The sequence below is a fragment of the Biomphalaria glabrata genome, chromosome 15 (assembly GCF_947242115.1).
Source record: "Biomphalaria glabrata chromosome 15, xgBioGlab47.1, whole genome shotgun sequence".
In the NCBI taxonomy this organism is placed as follows: Eukaryota; Metazoa; Mollusca; class Gastropoda; family Planorbidae; genus Biomphalaria; species Biomphalaria glabrata.
In genome coordinates this window covers 26,243,033-26,266,790 of record NC_074725.1, presented here as the reverse complement: position 1 = coordinate 26,266,790, position 23,758 = coordinate 26,243,033, and the positions used below count along the sequence as shown (strand labels likewise).

Here is a 23,758-nt window from a genome sequence, read left to right as displayed (position 1 = left end):
GACAAGATGACATATAATAAATACTCACGGGTTAATACTGGGATTATCCATCCACGACCTGTACTGCTCACTGACTGCTTGCAGGCACTGGATTACTCCAAATTTACACGCTTGACTAGCTATCAGAGTCCTGGAGAGGCTGTGTTGTCAAGTAAAAGATCATCATGGTCAAGAGTTTATCATAAAATGTTTGCTAGAACTTCTTAAAAATGCGGTTAATTTTTTTTCAAGTATGTCTCATCAAGCATTTAATAGATGATATAGAACAGTGAGGCTTAAACTACGACCTGTGGGCCGCATCCGGCCTATGATGGGGTATTATCCATCCCATGATGTAGTATTCTCATGTTGTACTAATCAACACACGATGTTGTACTAATCAACCCACGATGTTGTACTAACCAACCCACGATGTTGTACTAATCAGCCCACGATGTTGTACTAATCAACCCACGATGTTGTACTAATCAACCCACGATGTTGTACTAATCAACCCACGATGTTGTACTAATCAGCCCACAATGTTGTACTAATCAACCCACGATGTTGTACTAATCAACCCACGATGTTGTACTAACCAACCCACGATGTTGTACTAATCAACCCACTATGTTGTACTATTCAGCCCATGATGTTGTACTATTCAGCCTATGAGGCCCGTACAAGAAACTTGCCCCAATAGAAAGAAAACTATATGGAGAGCTTCCTGATTTGGAAACCACTGCGCAGTTCATCTCATGTATTGGTCTACTCATCTGAACACTCCAACATAACAATGAGAACGAAGAAGAAGACCACGATGTAGTACTATCATATTGTACTATTCAGCCCATGATATTGTACTATTCAGCCCATGATATTGTACTATTCAGCCCATGATGTTATACTATTCAGCCCATGATATTGTACTATTCAGCCCATGATGTTGTACTATTCAGCCCATGATATTGTACTATTCAGCCCATGATATTGTACTATTCAGCCCATGATATTGTACTATTCAGCCCATGATGTTATACTATTCAGCCCATGATATTGTACTATTCAGCCCATGATGTTGTACTTTTCAGTCCATGATATTGTACTATTCAGCCCATGATGTTGTACTATTCAGCCCATGATATTGTACTATTCAGCCCATGATATTGTACTTTTCAGCCCATGATATTGTACTATTCAGCCCATGATGTTGTACTATTCGGCCCATGATGTTGAACTATTCAGCCCATGATATTGTACTATTCAGCCCATGATATTGTACTATTCAGCCCATGGTGTTGTACTATTCAGCCCATGGTGTTGTACTATTCAGCCCATGGTGTACTATTCAGCCCATGGTGTTGTACTATTCAGCCCATGATATTGTACTATTCAGCTCATGGTGTTGTACTATTCAGCCCATGGTGTTGTACTATTCAGCCCATGATATTGTACTATTCACCCAATGATGTTGTACTATTCAGTACTAGGACACTACTACCTATAGTCGAGGCAGCACTTTTATCTGTAGTATTTGTTGTTTGAAAAAAGGCCTACCGACATGCACATCGGTGGCCGAGTGGTAAAGGGCGGACGTAATAGGGTAGTAGAAGTATTATTCTCAGTCAGGGGTGGGACCATTTGTCTGCCGAGGATCACCGTGGAGACCTACATGTTTGAATGACTTGATCCTGTATTATTCAATCCAAAATATTGGTATGGTTTCTGGAGTTTGCATCTCAAAAATCTCTGAAAAATAATAAAACACAGATTTATCAAGAATTAGGAATAGTTTTTAATAATCTAATGTCCTTGAATGGAAATAAAGTTCTTTTAGAAATATGATTAATAGATTATCTTCCCTTCAGGCATATGGTTAATAGATTATCTCCCTTATTTAGCATCATGACGACGGGCTTTCCAACTTGAGACAAACGTGAAGGGTATAGCAAGGGCCGGATATAAGCCATCGCAGGTGGGGCTACAGCCACGAAACCTCTACAAGAGAGGGCCCTCCACATTACAGAGTCAATGAGTCAGAAACATTAGTATTTTCAAACTTCCTTTTTTTTTTTTTTTTGCGTTTTCGCTATACAATTTTTACATACAATCTATGGCCTTACCATCCACAAACTCAAAAATATTTTTTTTTTCGTAATAAAATATGTATATTCAATATTTTTTTTATAAAAAAAGGAAAATGGCATTAAATTAACAGGTAATGTGTGTATTCTTTAAAATATTGCACGTTTTAGATAATTGTAAGTATTATTATTATTAAGCAAATCTGATATTAAAGTTTTCAAAAACGTTCTGGAGACTCCAAAAAAATCCCACCTTGAGGCCTCCACTTGCTTAAATCCGGCCCTGCGGTTCTACACGATCAGACTCACGTCAAAATATTTCTGTACATGTCCTAATGTCACTAGCAACTTAGAAATGGTCCTAAAGATGCTAAATCCTTTATCGTAGTTTCTATTGTACAGGTAGATGTCTATTTTATTGCCAGAAATCAAGCTCGCTAAAGGGAGAGTGATCCTTAAAAGATTACGGGCACGACATGGCCTAAATTGTGCCGATGTGCCTAAACTCAAAATACAAAACACAAACACAATGTGTAATAAAAACGTCTTCATATTCAAGGAGATATTTTATCGCTGGTTATGACTTCATCTCTATATACTCTATACTGGTAATGAAGTGATTTATTAAGTGATCTGTTAAGCAATCCATCAAGCAAGTTATCAAAAGATTTGTTTTGCATTCTATCACACGATTAGCTAAGCGTTTTATCAAGCGATTCGTTAAGCGTTCTGTATTAATGGATTTGCTAATCGTTTTATCAAGCGATTCGTTAAGCGTTCTATAAATCGATTTGCTAAAGGTTCTACCAAGCCATTCATAAGCATTCTGTCAAGCGATTCGCTAAGCGTTCCATCACGCAATATACAAAACGATTTATTAATATCAATCACTTAAAATGAGATAATTGGTAGGTTTGGAAAATATTTCCCCTAAGCATTCCAGTCTCCTTTACATTAGGCTGAGGTCTGAGACTTAGTGAACACAAACATGAAATAGAAACAATAGATAGTTATGCCATCTTCCACATTCAGGACTCTGCAATAGCAGACTTGTTAGCGCGTTGGCTTGAGAAGCCTGAGAAGGCTTTAGCCATCAAATTTGAATTCAGGTCGTTGTCTTTTGAAAAAAAAAATAATTAAAAAGCGATCACCCAGATACCCCGTTCTTTATCCCCCTTTACAATGGTTTAGACAAGTGATAGGTGTCCTGCGCGTGTGAAGTTTTCTTTTTGTGTTTAATATTTGTGCTTTAGTGTATAGGAAGTAGTTTGTATTGTTTGTTGTCTAGAATATTATTTATGTGTATGTTTAAGTCATCCTTAGTTCCCGCAAGAGAGAGAGAGAGAGAGAGAGCTTCTTTTGTTAGCTGGTTTTCTGTTTTCCGTACATAGTTTTATTTAAGTAGGCTGATCTTTCGGTCTAGGTTTACTTTTCGTTTCAGAATGTTAGGCTTGAGGCCATGGGACAGAGTGTCCGCCCTTGTAGCCGCGTCGTTAACTATCGTTGTTGGACGTGTAGGAAGTTGATGTTCTGTAGGTCGCCGAGATGGAGTGAGTGTGTGTGTGGAAGGTGTGTTATTGTTACATGAGCAATTATTAATTGAAATGGATACTTAGGGAAATACCTTGTTAAGTTATTATTATGTATTATTAACTATTGTTCCTTATTAACAATTGTTAGCTAATCAATGATGTTTTAATTTTATCTTGTCTTCGATTTGTTCGTTGTTCAAGTTACTTCGCTGCACTGGCGGATCCAGGGGGGGGGGGGGGGCGGTAGGGGCGATCGCCCCCCCCACTCGGCCGACCCCCCCCCCCCCCGAAGGGGGGGGGGGCGGACGAACTTTAGTATAGGATTCACACAATTTGTATACGAATTTATTACTTATGTTAAAAATATATACTAATTATTTATATTTCAACCTATTTTTAGATTATTTCGCCCCCACCCTCTAGTATGTTGGCCGATTTGGTAGGGTCGGGAGGGGGCGATGGTATCAATCCCGCCCCCCCCCCCCTTAACTTTCGAGTGGGGGGGGGCGGTCCAATTTATTAGTAGAAATCACAGCCTGCTAACAAAATCAATTAAATATCTATATCCTTGTAACTTGTTATTGATATTTTAACCGATCTTTACATTATGTCGTTCCCTGTTTGCCGATTGGTGTGGGGAGGGGACGAATACCTCTTCTGCCCTTCCCACCTAAACCCTTTGAGTGGGGGGAGGGGTCCGTTTTTATTGAGAAATCATAGTTTGTGAACAAAATTAGTTGAATTAATATATAAATTTTATATTATGTCGCTCCCTTTCTGGTATTTTGGCCAATAGGTGGGGCGAGGGGGGGGGGCGATTGCATGTACTGCCCTCCCCACTCTAGCCCTCTGAGTGCTGGGGGGGGGGCGGTCCTATTTTTGTGGAGAATCATAATTTGTGAATAAAATTAGTTGAATATCTATATAATATAAACTACGTATTGATATGTGACCCATTGTAAATATGTCGTACCACACTCTAATCTCAAATTGTATCATTAGCAAATTTAAATGAAAAAGGGTTGTACCAGGTGGGAGGGGCGATACATGCAATCGCATTTCCCCCATCGGACAAATCAATACTTTTTCTTTTTGTATTATAGTTAAGAAATTACAAAATTTAAAAATATGTCACTAATATAATTTATATATACTATAAATTAAATTCTTATATCAAGTCGCCCCATACCTATTCTTTAATGCCAAATGCAATCTTTAGCAGAAATTAGTACAGGAGAGAGGATTAATCGTTTTCACTCTACCGCCATTCCCATTTCCAGACAGAGTTTTTGTAATTTCACATGAAGTTATCATAAGTATTTTAAGAAAGACTTAGCATTAGAAAAGTTAGAATTCAAACGAAATTTTTCAGTATAAGAGTCATGATTGAGATGAGTTCTAAACTCAAATAACGTTTTCATAGTCGCTTTTTCCCAACCTTTACTCAATCTGATATTTTTCTAGCTAAATAAATTTGGGACTATAACTCACAATTTATGCTAGAGTTTTCTCGAATACTATTTATCGAATAAGTTTTTTTTCGGCGGCGATCCTCAAAGCAAAAATCTAAATACGTGGGGTATCCTATCTTTTCAAGGAACAAATCGGTTTTATTTGCAATGTATTATGGGTCTATAAATTCAAATTAGAATATTTTTCAAGTACAACATTATTCGAAAGGTCGTTTTTTTAATAGTATGAATAATGAGCTTCAGGTCAGGAGAATGCGTTTCTGCAGTGAAGAATGCAAGAAAACGCTTTTGGCATCGGGGCTTCGCCCCGAACTCCATTTCTGAGTAATGAGTTGTAGATGTCAGGAGAATGCGTTTCTGCAGAGAAGAATGCAAGAAAACGCTTTTGGCGTCGGGGCTTCGCCCCGAACTCCATTTATATATAATGAGTTGTAGATGTCAGGAGAATGCGTTTCTGCAGAGATGAATGCAAGAAAACGCTTTTGGCGTCGGGGCTTCGCCCCGAACTTCATTTATGGGTAATGAGTTGTAGATGTCAGGAGAATGCGTTTCTGCAATGAAGAATGCAAGAAAACGCTTTTGGCGTCGGGGCTTCGCCCCGAACTACATTGTGAAGAATGAGCTGTACTTGTCAGGAAAATGCGTATCTGCAGTCAAAAAAGCAAGAAAACGCTTATGGCGTCGGGGCTTGTCCCCGAACTCCATTGATGAATAATGAGCTGTACTTGTCAGGAGAATGCGTTTCTGCAGTGAAAAAAGCAAGAAAACGCTTATGGCGTCGGGGCTTCGCCCCGAACTTCACCAGAGAACCTTATAGCGCTGCCACAGTTGTTTTGTTTTTCGTCGAAGGTTGAGAAATGCTGCTTTTTTTATTCTCATATATATATATGTGTGTGTGTGTGTGTGTGTGTGTGTGTGCGTGCGTGTTTGTGTGTATGTGTGTGCGCGCGCGCGCGCTGTATGCACGTTTATGCGTAGGGTTAGGGTTTACTGGGCGTTAGGGTTAGGGTTTGGAAAAAAATCGCCCCCCCCCACTCCAAAGTTCTGGATCCGCTAGTGCTTCGCTGTTCATATGCGATCATTCTTTGTTTCGGTTTACACTGTTCAGGAGGGGGAGCCCGGGCAACGACATCATACCCTAGATGAGCCCGAAAAAAACCCACATGACAATAGGACCATAACGTATGGAGAAAGCTTAAAGCATGAAATGGCGCTAAACAAAAACATTTGGTCAAAATATTTCTAATCGCACAGATTTATTATTGTTAGTCTATATCTATTACAATTTTAATTACATGACTGATCCAAACTAATGGATACGCATTAATATATGCTTTCTTAAAAAGTATTATTTTGTATTTTGCTTGTTGCAAAGCTTTTATTAACTCACTCTATCTGTCTTGTACAAGATTTATACGCGTTATTTCTCCGAAACCCCTCCTTCTAGGATGAAGTTGAAACTTTACACAATTATGTATTGTAACTAGCAAACAATGAATCGATCTTTTTTTTTTTTAAAAAAAAAGGTCTATTAATTAGTATTAATTAGTATTATTTTTTTAATCAAAAAGGGAAGATAAATCTTACAGTATTGAGATTATTGCTGTAAATGTAGAGTTCTTCCACTTATAAAAGCTCTGTTATTTTAAAGCATTTTTTTTAAATTGTGCTTGTCTATGTATAGGTAGACACTTCCTGTCCGTATTACATTACCATGTTCATTTGTTTTGTTGGCGTGTTTCAGACGTTTGTTCAGATTATTTCATCCAAAGCCTAAACACCCCGTCGTCCTGCGGAGGGCAGGGTTCGAACCCAAAACCATCGAGACGACATTCCAGTGTGAATACCACACCACCAGGCAGCCATCCTCCAATAGTTCCTTTAAAACTTTCCCCTTTTCAGGACTTGCGATCTATAGGGCAGATGATGTAAAGGTCATCTGTTTCTGTGGCCTACTGTTAACAAGAGTGTCGCGTGACCAGCACAATGATCAACAGCCTTTACTTTTCCCCAACTAATGTGACCTACCTGGAACTGTTCGTAGATCTCATTCAACGACAGCATCTGGTCCATGTAAGTCAACTCACGCCGGACAGCATGCCAGGGCTGGTAAGATGTTTCCTTGTCCAGATAGTCCAGCGTTGAGAACGCAATATTCAAAGACAGATAGTTGCCCCTGGAAAATTGTAAAAACTAGTCTCAATGGATAAAGATTTAAACATTCCTTCGTTTACAAAGCTCAGAACTCATATCAACTCACGTTATTTCTCCCACACCCAATCTCGGAGCAAGCTTTAATTTTACACAATTATTTCTTGTCCCTCACAATTCAGGAATCAATGAAAAACAAAAACTAATGGTAATAAATTATTTTGTTTGGTATCGAACAAGGGAAATAAATCGTACTTGAAAGATGAGGTTTTTATAATTGAAATAAGTCCCCTTGAGGAGGCTTGACCCCTGAGTGAACAAGTTTTGTGGTTTTCCTTTTATACATTTTTTGCTTTTTAGCTCTAAATATTTATCTAGTATTAAAACCCTATCTATAATTAAACTCTATCTAACACATTTTTCTCTCCCATTTCCCATTCTCGGATCAAGTTGACGTTTCGTATTCATGTCGATGGCATTACATGAATCAATAAAGATTTAGCCAATAACCTAATCAGTAAACGGTCAATAATTATTTGTGTTTTATATAGCAGAATAGGGAGCGAAACCCTGCCATCTTGAGCTATATGGCTGTAATTAGCGGTTCTTCCACTTAGATTAGCTTTTTTATTTTTTTTTAAATTACACTAGTTTTATGCATTTATTTATTCTTTTGCATATAGCTTGATTAGTTGTGCCAAATCAAAATAGCTGTCATGATCAAGTGATGAGAAGTAAACGGACTTATGATCACGTGATGAGACGGACCAATAAAAAACGTTTCTTCTGCTACAATTCAAGATGGAGAAATGCGAAGAAGACAAGGTAAAGACGGGGGAAGGGGACGGGGCTGGGGGGGGGGTGACATCCATCAGTGTATCTTCAGAGTCGATAAGTATCTATAAATACGGAGGGAGATGGCCTAGACCTAGATCTAGGTATTTTAAAAAGAATCAGCATTGCCCTCTCAACATTCAGACTTATGAGAATAGAGTTGATCGACAATGTCGTACGTCTGACAGGCTTTCACGAGATTAAAACCTAGATCTAAGTATTTTTCTTAATCTACATTCTTGGCCACTTTGTTATCAAATATTTACTATTCGGATATGTTGAAAAAAAAGAAAAGTGAGGTATCATACTTGACTAGATTCCAGGCGTCGTTTATAATCTGAGCTCTGTTGATGACAGGTATCACCTGAAACCAAACGAAATGAAATCAGTTCAAACTTTTATTGTTTACTTCAATTAATGTCTTGAAACTGTAAAACTTATTATCTCGAAGGAGGTATAGCCAGTAATAGAGTTACATTTTCAACACAATAATCTCGTCTTCGTTTACCTATCAATTATATAATACGAAGTTTACATTCTTTAAGCCGTGACATACAGTAGCATAGAAAAACAATATAAAACGATATGCAGAAATGTGGAGGAGTTGTAAGGAAACCGAAACTGAAACGAACCAAATAAAGAGGAGACGACTCGGGGAGATTTCGATATAAAAAGACAAACAAACAAAAATTTTAGAAAAGGACATGTTAAAAATCGCTGTTGCCAAATAAACAACCAATTAATTTGTGCCACAAGAGTTTTCAATGGAAGTTTTTTTGATATATGGCAGTAATCATAGAGCTTCGATTCATTTCCATACTTAGAGTCTAACATAACAAGCAATGGAGGATGAATAGAAGAGATAAAAACACGCTAAAGCTGGGCATCCGCTGCCATGAGCAAAATGTGAAAAATCCGGAAGAATAAAATAAGCTTTCAAGTAAAATTAATTAAAACTGTATTCTTCGATAGTGGTCCTGTATGGTAATAAACAAGAACGGACTGGGTGTCAAAATAGTTCCGGGCCTTTCTACACCATCCGGCACATAGCTTGTATATCAAATGGTGGACTTCTAATTCCAAATCTATATATTCTCAAATTCACTGTTAACTTTGATAATTTATCGATGACTGTACACATGTATACAGTGAACACTATATCCTTATATGAAAGCTTATTTTGCTTTTTCATCGCTAAGTGTGCAGGATGAAGCCTACTAGTAGGCACTGTCTACGAAAATGTGTTACAGTAAATTAGTATTACACTGTAGAGTCTGTAATAGATTTTTTTAACACGAGGCTAAGAGGACCATTTTTATAAGAGAATACTATAAAACCTTTAACAATTTAATACTTCTCAGAGTTTCATCCATTCGGCCCTTTCGGTCACCAGCCCATTTGTATACCGGCTCACCAGGCATTTGCCCGCATGCCAATATAGCCAGTCCTCCCCTGATAATGAAAGTTGGACACTGAACGCTAAGGCTGAAAGAAGAATCCAAGCCTTTGAGAGTAAATGCTACAGAAAAATCTTGGGTATGAAATACCAGGAAAAGAAGACTGATGATATTTTATTTTTATAAGTCAACACTCTGACAAAAAGGATAAACTCAATACTGTGACAAAGCTGAGCTGGTTCGGTCATATTTATGATATTGTAAGACTCACTGTCAAACATCATCTCTCAAGGTACAGTAGAGGGAGCTCAAAGAAAGGGTCGTCCAGAGAAAGGCTGGATAACAAAAACGAGACTCTCTCTTGCTACCCTGCTAACAAAAGTTGCTGACAGGGAAACGTGGAGGGATTTCGTTACGCAGCAGGCCTACGACAAAAGCCGAGGAACAGATGATGATGATGACTCAATTATGTTACATTATGTTTTTGTACTGATCAGATTAAAATTATGCAAAGATATTAAAACCTAAAACGCTACAACATTTTGCTTTGTATAAACAGGAAAATTTACATTTTCCATTAATGCGAAACAAAAAAGTGTAAGGAGTACAAAACGCTCTCACTTTCCATAATTCCTGAAATATCTTTTTAAGGAGATGTGTACAAAAGATAGTCATGTGTGTTTGGCAATGTTAACGTTTTAAAAATAGTTATAAAAAGGTTGTGTACAAATAAATAAATATATATACACATATATATCACGGAGAAATATTTATCGCCATAGCAGACAAAACGGGAACCACCCAATAATGCTTCTAATTCTGATCTGCCTAAATCTAAAACACCAAAATTGAAATTTTCGTCACAAATTATGAGTGTCCAAACCACCCCACTAATCAGAGCAGCACACGGTTTATTCTTAGCAATTGATGAATCATCAGTAATACTCTCGTTAACAGACTGTCGTTTAAAATCATCCCTGACGCCATTTGGATTAGAGTAATTTGGACTAAGTAGTTGGAACTAGGAGAATCCTAGCATTGGAATAGAGATGCTACAGAAGGATCGGCCGACAGATCATGTGCGTCGCTCCAACGGTTAAACAATATAAAGCAGGGGTGGGCAAATTACAACCCGCGAGCCACATGCGGCTTGCCGGCGTGCTTTATGCGGCCCGCGGACACCCATAATATTAGGTTCACCCACACATTATATCTATAAAGATGCATATATATTAAAAATAGATAATTTAAACATCTATATTACGATATAAATTATTGAAAACTCTGATTCTTATGATGAAAAGACTGAAGAAACATAGACTATATACGTCATTCCAAGAAGTGTAAAGAAAACGAAAGTTATACTAATTGGCAACATGTGAAAACATTCAGTCAAAGACTCACTCTCAGGCCAGTATTTATTCAATGCTTTGAAGGCATGTGTTGAAATTGTTCAATAGGCTTGGAACAAGATAGCAAGTTGATAAACCAATGGAGCCCGTAATTTGACTCGGAATAAAAAGTTTATTAATACAATTAAAGAAGAATATACCAACCATAAACTCTACATTGGAAAGTTGGTGTCAAGTTGCATTGAATATCATACATGTCATACTGACTCAATCATTTCAGTTACCAAACTTATCAGAGCTAGTGGCTCTACATGCAGTTCTGAGAAGTAGCCTACTTGAAGATTTGGACACAAAACATACCGATGTTTGGTACCACAGCTGTATCCGCTGATTTAACATGGTCAAAGTATTGAGAAGAATAAGGGACCTCAAGGAAGAAATTGTTATGTTATTTAAAGAACATTGTTATGTTCTTTGAAGAACATTGTCTGTTATTTTGTTATTAATATTTCTAATGAAAAGTGGAAGACAGACTTTATGTTCGCCATTTCCACACTTACAAAACTTTCCTGCTAAACTTTCACATTTTTTGGTTCCACATACATCTGTAAACAAGTATTTTTTTGTTGAAAATAAACAATGATACGGACAGGTAGAGACTGACTGTCATTTGAAAGCAGTCACAAAGATAACAACTAGTAAGCTAGTTCCACTATTCTGGAATAGTATGCACGAGTATAAACAGTAAAACTATTTCACATGAAGTACGAATGTACATTTGTGGTGAAATGTTGTGATTTTATATATGCTTAATTTGGAAATTTAAAAAATACAGAACAATTAGTTAAAGAGCTCTTGCTGTAATTCCTCAATTGGAGGTGTAAAAAAATAAATAAATGAAAATGTATAATACAATATAAATGTACATTAAAAGACATTATACATAGTTAGATGTAGTATTTGTCTAAGTTATATATATATATATTTATATATATATATATATATATATATATATATATATATATATATATATATATATATATATATATTATATCTGATTGATAGGCCAAAACCTTCGCAACAGTAAAAGCTAAGCCCTCACCTGCAACCCCCAAGCCCCCAAGGAAATAGGAAGAGTAGACGGCTCAGTAATACATGCCTCTGCGACTTGGAAGCTAATTCCAGGCAGATAGGCAAGACGTGGGGATAGTTGGAAAGACCCCCCCCCAACCAAGGTGCCTAGAGGAAGCTGGTTGGAGGCCCACCCCTATAGCTTAGACTGTAATAAATTGCAAATATAATCAAAACTAATAGCTAATAACAATTAAAATAGCAGAATAAAGCTGATATTGTTCATCTTTGTTTAGCAGTTTGTAAAAACATTTTAAATAATGTTTTAGTCTAAACTCTAAAAAAAAACATCTTTTTAAAAAATATTCATCACTTATCGAAAAATTACCTTATGGTCCACTTGTAACTGGTCAGTTAATGCCTTCCAGTTGTCCTCGTCGTAGTTGACCCTGTAGTAGCCTATTTCGTCAATATTGGCAATGATCCAGCCATTTCTACTAGATGGTAGCGTCTCTTTTAGAGTTAATACTTCTGCAAATGCATTAGACATTAAGAGTAATTGCCCTTTGAAAATGCACTCTTCCTTTGTTCAGGAAAATAATCTTGTCAAGGAAATTATGGGTAATGCGAAGTTCTCCAGGGACTGCGTGTGGGTTCACATTATCCACTTTAGAATAGGCATATTATTTTCATTATTTTATTAACAACAAGATTTAATACTAGACGACCAACGGCGTAGCATACGTCGCTTCATAATGGCCATGATCCAAAAGGACCGCTAAAGAGCAGGGATATGGAGACACGTTGACCCGGATTGTAAACTCGAGGACTGTCAAGCGGGCATTCTCGGAAGTGAAAACTGATAGTAGCGGGAAGTATTTGAGACAATGTCGAGCAGATGTATGACTGTGCTTTCGTGAGTAAGAACAACGGACAGGGCGTCGCCATAGTTATCCCAACGTACGCAAACAAAGCTTACAGCCATCTTGCGAAATTCGACAGCAAAAGTTTCGTCGATAATATTTCTCCAGAAATATGCGGCTGATAGAAATAAACAATTACCTGATGCAGCGATTTCGACTACATTGAAAGACCTGTTGACTCCAAGAAATATATGTGAAGCGGTGGCCATGGTTAGGAAACGAAGGGCAAAATCAAAACAAAGCTACAGAAAAAACATGCAACTATTTTAAGGACACCAGATATTGACGTGTGTAAAAAAATACACAAAAATGTAGTCAAATATAGAATGTATAAAGATAAAGATTACTTGTTTTCCCACCCCCCTTTTTTTTCTGAGCCGTGCTCTCTGTCGCCGTGAAAGTTACGTGGGGTAACTCTAATCCGACTTACAGAAATAAAAGAGTTACTTTCATGACTTTTGCGTGGTGTCCCGCATGGTTGGGCTACGAATTGAATTATATGTATGGATGTATATTTTAGTTTTAAAATGTAAATTTTAAGTGGTGCTTTTTAGGGTATCAAAGACAAATGACAGAGATCAATGGAGAAAGAAGGTTGACAGATCTTGTGTGGTGCCCCAGCGGTCCAGCAGACTAAAGGGTAGGTGAAAGTGAATGTGAAGTTAGATGTGAACCTGACCTATCTGATGTCTTAGAATGAATATCTAACTGATCTAATTGTTTTGTAAAGGGTCGATCTCTTATTCAAATCCTCAAGAAAAAGCATTTCCGTATAAAAAAAACATTTTCCTTTAGTTAAGTGTCCTACATCTATAGTACAGGCCAGTACAGCAATGCAGTTCAGGTGATAATATGAAAAACTATTTATTAATTATTGTTTTAAATTATGTCCAACTTATATGCCTACTAATTAGATTTTTTTTTTTTTGTAAATATAGTAATTAGTATGACAGAACTTATTTAACTTATGTGATGTTGCCACTGTGATGTTGCTTGTTCAGGCTGTCTTGAGGTCAACTATGGATGACTGTTGAATTTCAACCTATTACTCTGCAAGCGTTTGGGTGTTATTGTTCGGGTGTATTCCGTGTAGTTGATCAACAATCCAGACAAAACAAACACATCGGTTTTAACTAGTAAAGAGATGTAGTCAACGCTGAAGAACAATGTAACATGTATTTATTCTAAGAAAAGGCCACAGTAAAGGTCTCTGTCACTAAACACGTCGTTACCCTAGAGGATTATATCGCTAACTGATTTTCCGGTCTCTAACCCAACATATCCCAAACGTCACTAGCCCCGTTTAATATGCGTCTTCTATGGTGCGTCGCTAAATAACTAATCTATATAAATAAGGTGTCTAACACTTAGCAATACAAATGTCGAAAAAAAATTGGACAAAAAATCTGAAACCATCATAAATATGTCTTCTCCCCTCCCCCCTATTAAAGAGCCTCCCTTGTTTATTACTATTAATAGTGAATAGTTGTAAAAGTGGTGTATTTTTATGAAAAAAAAAAACTGCTTGCATAAGTGATTTAAAAAATTAGATTTTTCGCTTTTATAAAAGAAAAAAGTAGCCGTTGCATCAAAACTTTGAATATTATGATGTCGGATTTTCACTATCTTTTCTAGTTTACAAAATCTAAACCGGACGGACGGACAGACATTCCACACAAAACTAATAGCATCTTTTCCCCTTTCGGGGGCCGCTAAAAAAATATTTCAAAATTAAAAAGTCAAAGCTACTGACACGTTAAAATGTGGATATTTCTTTTAATATCCATTAAGTGGGACCCTGTCGTGTAGGGTCCCCAGGGCAGTAGCCTCCATCCCTCGGTAGAAGAGAGCTATAAAGTTTAGGCAAGGGGTACTTCGAATAGGAAAATATATAGAGAGAGTAAAGAGCGGAAGTATGTAAAGCAGAAGTTTGTAAAGCGGAAGTATAACGAGAACCTACTTGTACTTTCGTTTTTCCATAGCCAGTAAACAGCTTGATTTGATTGGTTGAAGTTCCTGCTCCTGTTGGAGGTGAAGGTCAGCGGAATGATCCAAGTGTAACTGCAACATAAAATAAATATTTTGGGTTTTGTTTTTCCAGCAGTAGGTGGCCTTGAGGTAGTGCCTCCAAATTTAGTCGAGAAAACTCTCTTATGGGGGAAAAGGGTTTAGAGATAGACCTGATGGACAGTAGTAGATTTGAACATCTGTATGTATTAAAATCTGGAGACATGTGTTTTTATGTTGTGGATGGGGACACGACAATTCGTTCCCTGACCTTTCTTTTACCGATAAATCGTTCACAACTTTTCGTTCACGCGACAATTCGTTCACCCGACAATTCGTTCACCCGACATATTGCTACCCGACAACTTGTTCACCGACAAATCGTTCACTGACAAATCGTTCACTGGATAGTAACATATTGTAATAACTAAAGTGAGGCAACTCAACGAGGCACATCTATGTTTATTTACACGACACCACAGGTACACAAACAACATCTATCTTAGGCACAGTCTTTTCACTTCGGCTCTCAACTTGGGCGGAAATCGTTCTCTCTTCTCTTCCTAATGTTGACATCCTTCTCAGTCTAGTTCAGTGGTTCCCAAACTTTTTTGTCTCGTAGACCCCTTGCCATGTTTTCTGATTTTCGGTAGACCCCATGCTTAACTTGTATTGCATTTTTGCAAATTCGTCAACATTTAAAAAAAAAAAAAACGAATTTCTAACTGTAGTGAGTTCAATATTGAAAAAGTCATTTAATGCATTGAAATTTAGAGAGATCTTTTTTATTGCTAAAATTCAAATTTTAACAAACTAAAATAGCATTTAATATTTATTACTGGCATCAACAAACACACTGATTTTTTTTTATTTTTGAATATCCTTGCTACAGATATTATGTAGCATATAGGAATTTGTTGTTCTATGAAGTAGTCGTATAAACGTTAAATATTAATTAATTAATGAATTTATTTGTCTTAAATATCATTGTAAAAGTTTTGGCAAAGAGTTTCTCGTTTATTTCTCGATCTTTCACGTGTGGCTTAAAGATTGGGGCCGCGGAACTGTTTTCACTAACAGGAGAAGGGGCAAAAGCGAGTAACTGGCGCCTAAACCAGTAAGCTTCGAGCAGGAAAGGCTTATTAACCTTGGCTTGCTACCCACCTAGCAGAAGGAAAACTGAATTCAAACCTCTCCTGCCTTGCAACTATACTCCAATATGGGAAAGGTTTTGTGGGTACACCCTGAAGTAGAAAAAGGAACCGGCAACCCTTAGGCAGTTTGCAGCATGAGAAATATTTAAAGGATTAACTGAGGTACAACTAATATATTAGTGTATGAAAGAGTTACATTAATGGAATGTAAAAAATTAAGTCAAGACTTGCTAGGCTTAAATGACATCCATGATCGTAGACCCCCGTGGACATCTCATAGACCCCCAATTTATTTTTTCACTTTCGTAGACCCCTTGGAAGTCTTCGTAGACCCCTGGGGGTCTATATAGACCACTTTGGGAATCACTGGTCTAGTTTATCACAGTGCGCACCTTCAAGCTTAGATGGCGGTGCGCATGGCAGAGTTATAACAATGTTGTTAATATTATATATTCTATCGCGTCTTTAATTTCTTTACATCAAAACTTTTGTAGCTATTATTTCCAAAAGAAAAAAAAAATTGATTGCTAAAGATCGGGCCTTATCTAATTTTTTTTTTGGATTATTTGTTAATTCTTTGTTAATGAGAACAGTATGTGATAAAAGTTATACTTAAAAAATGCGATCTTACAGCAAGCTAGGGGAAACATTTTAATGGGCAACATTTGTACTTTCATTATGTAGGCCTTCTTTTACACTCACGTCCGTCATGTAGTCTTGTCCGCCCAACCTACATGTACTTATCGTTTTAATAGCTGTCCAGATGTTTAAATGACATAGCTATTCCATCATGCCATTATGGTCAACACTCTTTGGGGCCTTCCTCTACCTTTACCTCCCCCCTTCTTTATATAGCCATTCTACCCTCTATTAGATGTTTATGTTTTATTCATCTTTGTATTTTGTTTTGACTACCTCTGTATAAAATTTAAACCTGTGGTGAATGTCGTGGATTGGCTTATTTGATTGTCGCCCCTATTGTTTGTTAACATTTGTTAGCCTGTGTACTGACATATTTCATGTTGTGATCTCTACCCTGTGTGTTGTTGTTTGTCATTCAGTGCAATAAAGCTTAGAATGCAACATGGGTTTGTTATTGTTGAAGTACGACACATGTGAACGAATTGTCGGTGAACGAATTGTCGTGGAACCGTTGTGGATAACCTCAAACTAATGAATTAAAAGATCCTTAAAATCAGTATTGATGACTATGTGAATCAAGCTAGATTTAGACTTTTTGGTCAAAAAATGATTTATTGCTAATCTTTTACATTCACGCCTTAAAATTTAGTAATAAACAAAAAGTAAAGTTTCCCGTTCAGACCTTCGATCTATGGGGAGGCAGATGCCGTAAATTTTATCTGTTCCTATGGCCAACGGTTCACGAGAATGTCATGTGGCCAGCACGATGACCAACCACTTTTACTTTCCCCCAACTAATGTCAGGTAGCCATTAGAGCTGGGTAGACTCAGAGGTGACCTAAAGATCAAGAAATTTTAAAGGCGATAGGTCGTTGTGATGGTGACATGATACCCTCGTTAACCGTAGGCCTTAGAAACAGATGACCTTTACACCATCTGCGCTATAGACCACTAGGTCTAAAAGGGGAACTTTACTTTACATCTCAGAAAAGGTTATGTACGAAAGATTTAGATAATCAATCCAACGTACTTAAAAGGTGACTCGTATTTTCCTAGTTCAATGGCGTTGCGGTCTGCGAGATACCGGGCCTGGCTTACAAAAAGTTGTGTGTTGGAGTTATCCACTCGTTTGACAGTCACCACTGGATAATTCATCTGTAAGATCCATGTATCCATGACTTCCTTGACGTCGATTCGATGAGAATCCGCACCAACTATCTATCAGAGAGGAAAAAATGCATGTTCATCTATCTCAGTTAAACTATACTTTTTTAAAACCATTTAATAATTTTGTGATTTTTTTGGTTTGCTATGTAGAATCAACATAAACATCCGATTTATCAAAGAACGAGAAGTTTTTTGTGGATAACCTTTAGCGTGTACCTCTAGAGTAACTGCTCTTAAATAAATAAAATAAATCAATTAAATGGAATATATTTGGTCTTGATGACTTATAAATACAGAAAACTATCTATAAATTTTGGAAAGCATAGGCTCTTGAAGGCCTTCCTGCAGGGAACATTACCAGAAAAAAAAAGAAGAGACAGACAGTGAAAGCAATGGGAAGACAACATAAAAGAATGGACGCGGGCCTGTCATTGAAAGAGATTCTATACAAGGCAAAAGGTAGAGAAGAATGAAGAAAGACGGTCAACAGATCTTGGGTGGTGCCCCAACGGTAAACAGCTTAAGGAAAGGTGAAGGTGAAGGCTCTTACCTCTGCAGCAGTCATAAAGTTCCAGAGGTCATCGTGGAAGGCATTCTTGTACGCCAACGTTTCAAGGTATTTCTAGGGAACAATTACGAATATAGACCCTAGGTTAGCCTCGAATTCTACAGACAGAAATTATTATAAGTATAATATTATCAGTATAATCTAATCTTATCTTATAAAATGCAAATGTTACTTCAAACAAGAAGATGATTACGTCCTATGAGTATACCTAGGTCAACCTAGTCATGCATAGTAATTAATGACTCAGGCAACACAGGGCCGGTCCTAGGTTGCTGCAACCTATGCGGCCGCAGTGGGCCCCGTACTTTCAAAAACCCCGCGCGAATTCTAGTTGTAAATTATTAAATGAAACCATTTTAACGTGTTATTAAAGGGTACCTAGCGTTCTACTGAAGTTGCAAAATATACGAAAAAGTCATGAAAATCTCATTAAATTATCAAAGATCTCATGCTAATATCCTTAGTGATCACCCCTACCGCCCCCCCCCCCACGGATCCGCCAGTGCCATAGAGCCCCGCAATCTGTAGGACCGGCCCTGAGGCAACCCATTCCATGCTCTAATAGCACTAGGGGAGAAAAAGGGTTTGTATTAATATGTCTTTGCATAGCGCTACATAGTGTAACGAGTTGCTTACAAACAATGTTCGATAAGAAAGAATAATTAAAGGTTTTTCGAAACGATCTAACAACACAATGTAGGTACTCAGCATGCGAAGCATATAACAAACGAAAAAGGAAAACTCCTTTTGAAAAAATACAAAAAACAAAGCTTATCTAAGGAAAAGAACTCCACACTTACAACTCCTCGATGATGTAGAAATTTTTAAAATTTCAAATATAATAATTAATTACGAATAACTAATTGACTACCAGGTTCATTTCTAAATTGATTTATGTTTTGCTAAGTACAATAAAAACTTGTTAAAAGAATTCGTGTGGGAGAAATAACATGTACAATCATTTAAGGGGACAAAACACGACATAGTTAACCATAACTGTGAATACTGAAGGATTGATCTTCCTTGTTAACCAGTAATTAATTAACTAATTGTGATATTTTTTTCTCATTATTGATTCATGTCTTGTCTATGCCAATGAATAATAACCCAAAATTTATCTTCATCCGAGAAAGTGGTCGCAGGAATAACGTGTTCAAACTTTTTACCAGACAGACCGAGTGAGTTGATATAAGTTTAGTATAAAGTCTCTACTAAATTCCAGTCAACATGTAAATACTGATTACATTGTGATATGACACGATGCCTTGGCCGGCTGGACTTGAATAAATTCCCCACCAACAAAATTTTATCAGCGTCGTTGGATTCAAATTCGTCATAATTTTCTGACCTCATGAACTTCCCCATTTCTTAAAATAGTAGTTTTTTTTTGTTTTTATTAAGCTTATATCCACTCTGGAGGCGCGTTGGCTGAGTGGTAAAGCGCTTCGTTTCCGAATCGGTGGTCCTGGGATCGAATCCTGGTGAATGCTGGAATTTTTAATTTCGTGATTTTATGTATAATTCTAAAGAGTTCAATTTAAAGTAATGACAGTGTTTCTATTGCCTTTGCTTGTACTGTACACATGAACCGATTCATCGTACCTTGCTACATCGTACCTTGCTACATCGTACCTTGCTACATCGTACCCTTGCTACATCGTACCTTGCTACATCGTACCTTGCTACATCGTACCTTGCTACATCGTACCTTGCTACATCGTACCCTTGCTACATCGTACCTTGCTACATCGTACCCTTGCTACATCGTACCTTGCTACATCGTACCTTGCTACATCGTACCTTGCTACATCGTACCTTGCTACATCGTACCTTGCTACATCGTACCTTGCTACATCGTACCTTGCTACATCGTACCTTGCTACATTCCATCTTACTGCAATAGCCAGGCCCACTCCAATTTTCCCCACTTTTTCACCTCACTATATTATATTTCGGGAGGCGCGGTGGCTGAGCGGTAAAGCGCTTGGCTTCCGAACCGGGGACCGGGGTTCGAATCCTGGTGAAGACTGGGATTTTTAATTTCGGGATCTTCGGGCGCTTCTGAGTCCACCCAGCTCTAATTGGGTACCTGACATTAGTTGGGGAAAAGTAAAGGCGGTTGGTCGTTGTGCTGACCACATGACACCCTTGTTAACCGTAGGCCACAGAAACAGATAACCTTTACATCATCTGCCCTATAGAACACAAGGTTTGAAAGGGGAACTTTACTTTTTTACTTCGACTTTCGGAGGCGCATTGGCTGAGTGGTAAAGCGCTTAGCTTCCAAATCTGGGGTCCCAGGTTCGAAGCCTTGTGAAGGCTGTTTTTTTTTTAATTTCGGTATCTTATCTTTTGGCACCTCTGAGTCCACCCAGGTCTAATGGGTACCTGACATTAGTTGGGGAAAAGTAAAGGCGGCTGATCGTTGTGCTGACCACATGACACCCTCGTTAACCGTAGGCCACAAAAAACAGATGAACTTTATATCATCTGCCCTATAGACCACAAGGTCTGAAAGGGGAACTAGTTAGGCCAGGTTCACATCTAACTTTACATTCACTTTCACCTATCCTTTGATCTGCGGAACCGTTGGGGCACTATATAAGATCTGTTAACCTTCTTTCTCCATTCTTATCTCTCATTTGTCTGTGATATAATTTCATTCGGATGTTCTTTCTGAAAATATTGAAGCCTGCCTGGGTGGACCACTTCGGGGGCCGATTTTGAGTTTGTGTTTCTACACAAACTGTCTTTTGTAACCTTGTTAAAATTTATTTTTGCATAGCTCAGCTTTCATGCTCATAGCATGCTCAATGTGCTATATAGTCCAATCTCTTTTGTGGGTCAGTTGGGATCTGACAGTTTTAGTGCTGCCTTTACAAAAGCAATTGTAAAAACAAGATTAAAAGATGTCAAGAACACAAATTCAGAATCTGCCTCCGAAATGGTTCCCTTAGGCAGGTCAAAGGCAACTTTCAATATTTATTTATTATATATATTCAACCTCCTTATTTTCCCAACTGGTTCAGAAAAATGATAGGATCAAAGCGCACTGACAAAGCTAATAAACAAACAATAGGTCAAACATCTCTAATCGCACAGATTTTTTATTGTTAGTGTGAAGCTATAACAAATGAAACTCCATGACTGATTCAAACTAATTGATACGATTACACTTAATATAAACTTTGTTTTAAAAGTATAATTTTATTTTCCTTGTTACTTATCCGCTATCACAATCTCTTTAGAATTTAGAATATGGTTCGAATACGTGGCTGTTCAGATTAACCGGATTTGAGATTGGGTTTAAAAAACAAAAGAACTATAAAATGTGATTTCCTTCCTACTGTCAAGCCTTTCTTGAAGACGTCAAAGCCCAGAAAATGACTCATCATCCTCACTACTGCAGCACCCTAAAGAATAGAAATAATAAGTCTGTAAAAATGTTAGCGTATTTCTCCGTAATTCAATTGTTCAATCTCTAATTATGCGGAGTTTAAAAAGCTATTTTGTAACAAATATTTATTAATGACAATGTGATCACTTTAAGTTACTTTTTATTATACACCATGATGCGATTAGGTTGAGGAGGTTTCTCTACTTAGAGTACTTATATAATAGTGGTCATAATTACAATGTTCTGTTTGCACTCTGCACAATGGCGCAAGCACTAAGTTCAAGAATTATAATCGTTTTCGATTGTGTACATCGATAGGGAATACGTTAACATTTTTGTGTATCACAGACGTAGAACGACTACGGTTCATTTCGAACACTATTTCGTGTGGCTGTGGAGCCCTATTTTGGAGAGACACTCCCGTCCACATATACCGCAGGTTAACGCAGGTTAAGGTAGCTTTCGCTTCGTCACATTCTCTCTACATCTAGTGCTGTCTAGGGCTAGGTCTTCCCAATGGTCAGTATTAATGTTCACTGTTTTGAGGTCCCGGTTTACTGAATATAATTTTAAGAAAGTTAGTAAAGTAATCGCAATTAAAAAAAGAAAGAGAAAATTGTTCCCCAGAAATGAGTGACGCATGCATAATTCTGATAATCTTTGCCCCCTCCTCGGAGCCCCCTTTTTTTATTTAAAAAAAAATATGCAGAGATTATAAAACTATCTTTTAAACAATTATTTATTAAAATAAAACATGAAACAAATAAAATTTTGGATGTACAGAAACTGATGTGCCTAGCATTTATTATTACAATCAAGTAAAAAAATAAAAAAATAATAAGCAATATCATAGTTATTGAGGGGAATAAAGTAGATGATTATGAAGATATTAAGAATATTTTTACAAAACACTTCACTACTATATACAGTGAAGAGCCAGTATATACTGATGCTCAAGATAATTTTCTAAAATTTTGCAACCAGCTGGACAAGACAGATGAAGATCTTTTAGGGAGTGCATTTACGCTAGACGAACTCAGGACTGCCCTGGACTCGACTAAGAACAATAAATCACCCGGTCCAGATGGCTTAACATTTGAACTCTATAAAACCTTCTTCCCCCTGCTTGGTCCTCTCTTACTGCGACTATATAGCGACGCCATTAAACTGGGACATTTTCCTCCAAATTTTAACGAAGAATACATCACACTTTTACCTAAGAAATCGGAAAATAACACTTCACCTAGCGACTATAGGCCCATTTCACTTCTCAACACGGACTATAAACTTCTCACAAAAATGATTTTCCTAAGAATGAAACCACTCATAAACGAACTTATCGGACATGACCAGTAATGTTGTATCCTGGACAGAAACATTGACGGCATGACGCATTTTTTACGGGATTTTATCATGTACAGTAAGGATAAAAACCTCTATGTGTCTCTTTTATCTGTAGATCAAGAAAAAGCCTTTGACCGAGTAAGCCATAGCTTCCTGTTCAAGGTGCTTGAGAAATGTAAAATAAGTTCCCTGTTAATCAGATATATAAAGCTTGTCTATACCAATGCAACAAGTAGATTGATAATTAATCATTCTCTCAGTAGGAGTATCCTCATACAAAGGTCTGTCAGACAGGGCTGTCCCTTATCCCCCTTCTTGTATATCCTTTGCTTGGAACCCTTCTTGGAATCTGTAAGATCTGACCCATCCATTATTGGGATAAATATACCGGGTCGTTCCTTCTCAACCATCAAAGTCAAAGCCTACGCGGATGATACCTTTTTTCCATCTTCAGAGCAAGATATTGAGAATATACTAAAGAAATTTACACTTTTCGGAGAAGCTAGTGGTTCAAAAATAAATATAAATAAATCCTCTGTAATGGGAATAGGGAAATGGAAATTCAAAGAGAATTGCGCTTTCAGAATTGTTGATAAAATCAAGATTTGTGGTATTGTCTATACCTGTAATCCTTTGTTCTATTGTAAAGACCAGTGGGAGAATATTTTTGTCAAAGCCTCAAAC

General features: G+C 37.4%; 1 protein-coding gene across 1 annotated transcript in view; it reads right to left on the bottom strand.

Annotated features, from left to right (window-relative positions):
* The window catches only part of LOC106080169 (aminopeptidase N-like), a 93,904-nt gene that overhangs the window by 25,474 nt on the left and 44,672 nt on the right, over positions 1 to 23,758 (bottom strand). Inside the window, exons 13-21 of the mRNA XM_056012017.1 lie at positions 21,681 to 21,746; positions 18,316 to 18,387; positions 17,629 to 17,816; positions 14,756 to 14,856; positions 12,261 to 12,403; positions 8,361 to 8,416; positions 7,096 to 7,243; positions 1,652 to 1,728; positions 29 to 139 (exon numbers count right to left, since the gene is read on the bottom strand). Coding sequence (XP_055867992.1) covers positions 29 to 139; positions 1,652 to 1,728; positions 7,096 to 7,243; positions 8,361 to 8,416; positions 12,261 to 12,403; positions 14,756 to 14,856; positions 17,629 to 17,816; positions 18,316 to 18,387; positions 21,681 to 21,746 — 962 coding nt within the window. The remainder of the gene's footprint in view (positions 1 to 28; positions 140 to 1,651; positions 1,729 to 7,095; positions 7,244 to 8,360; positions 8,417 to 12,260; positions 12,404 to 14,755; positions 14,857 to 17,628; positions 17,817 to 18,315; positions 18,388 to 21,680; positions 21,747 to 23,758) is intronic.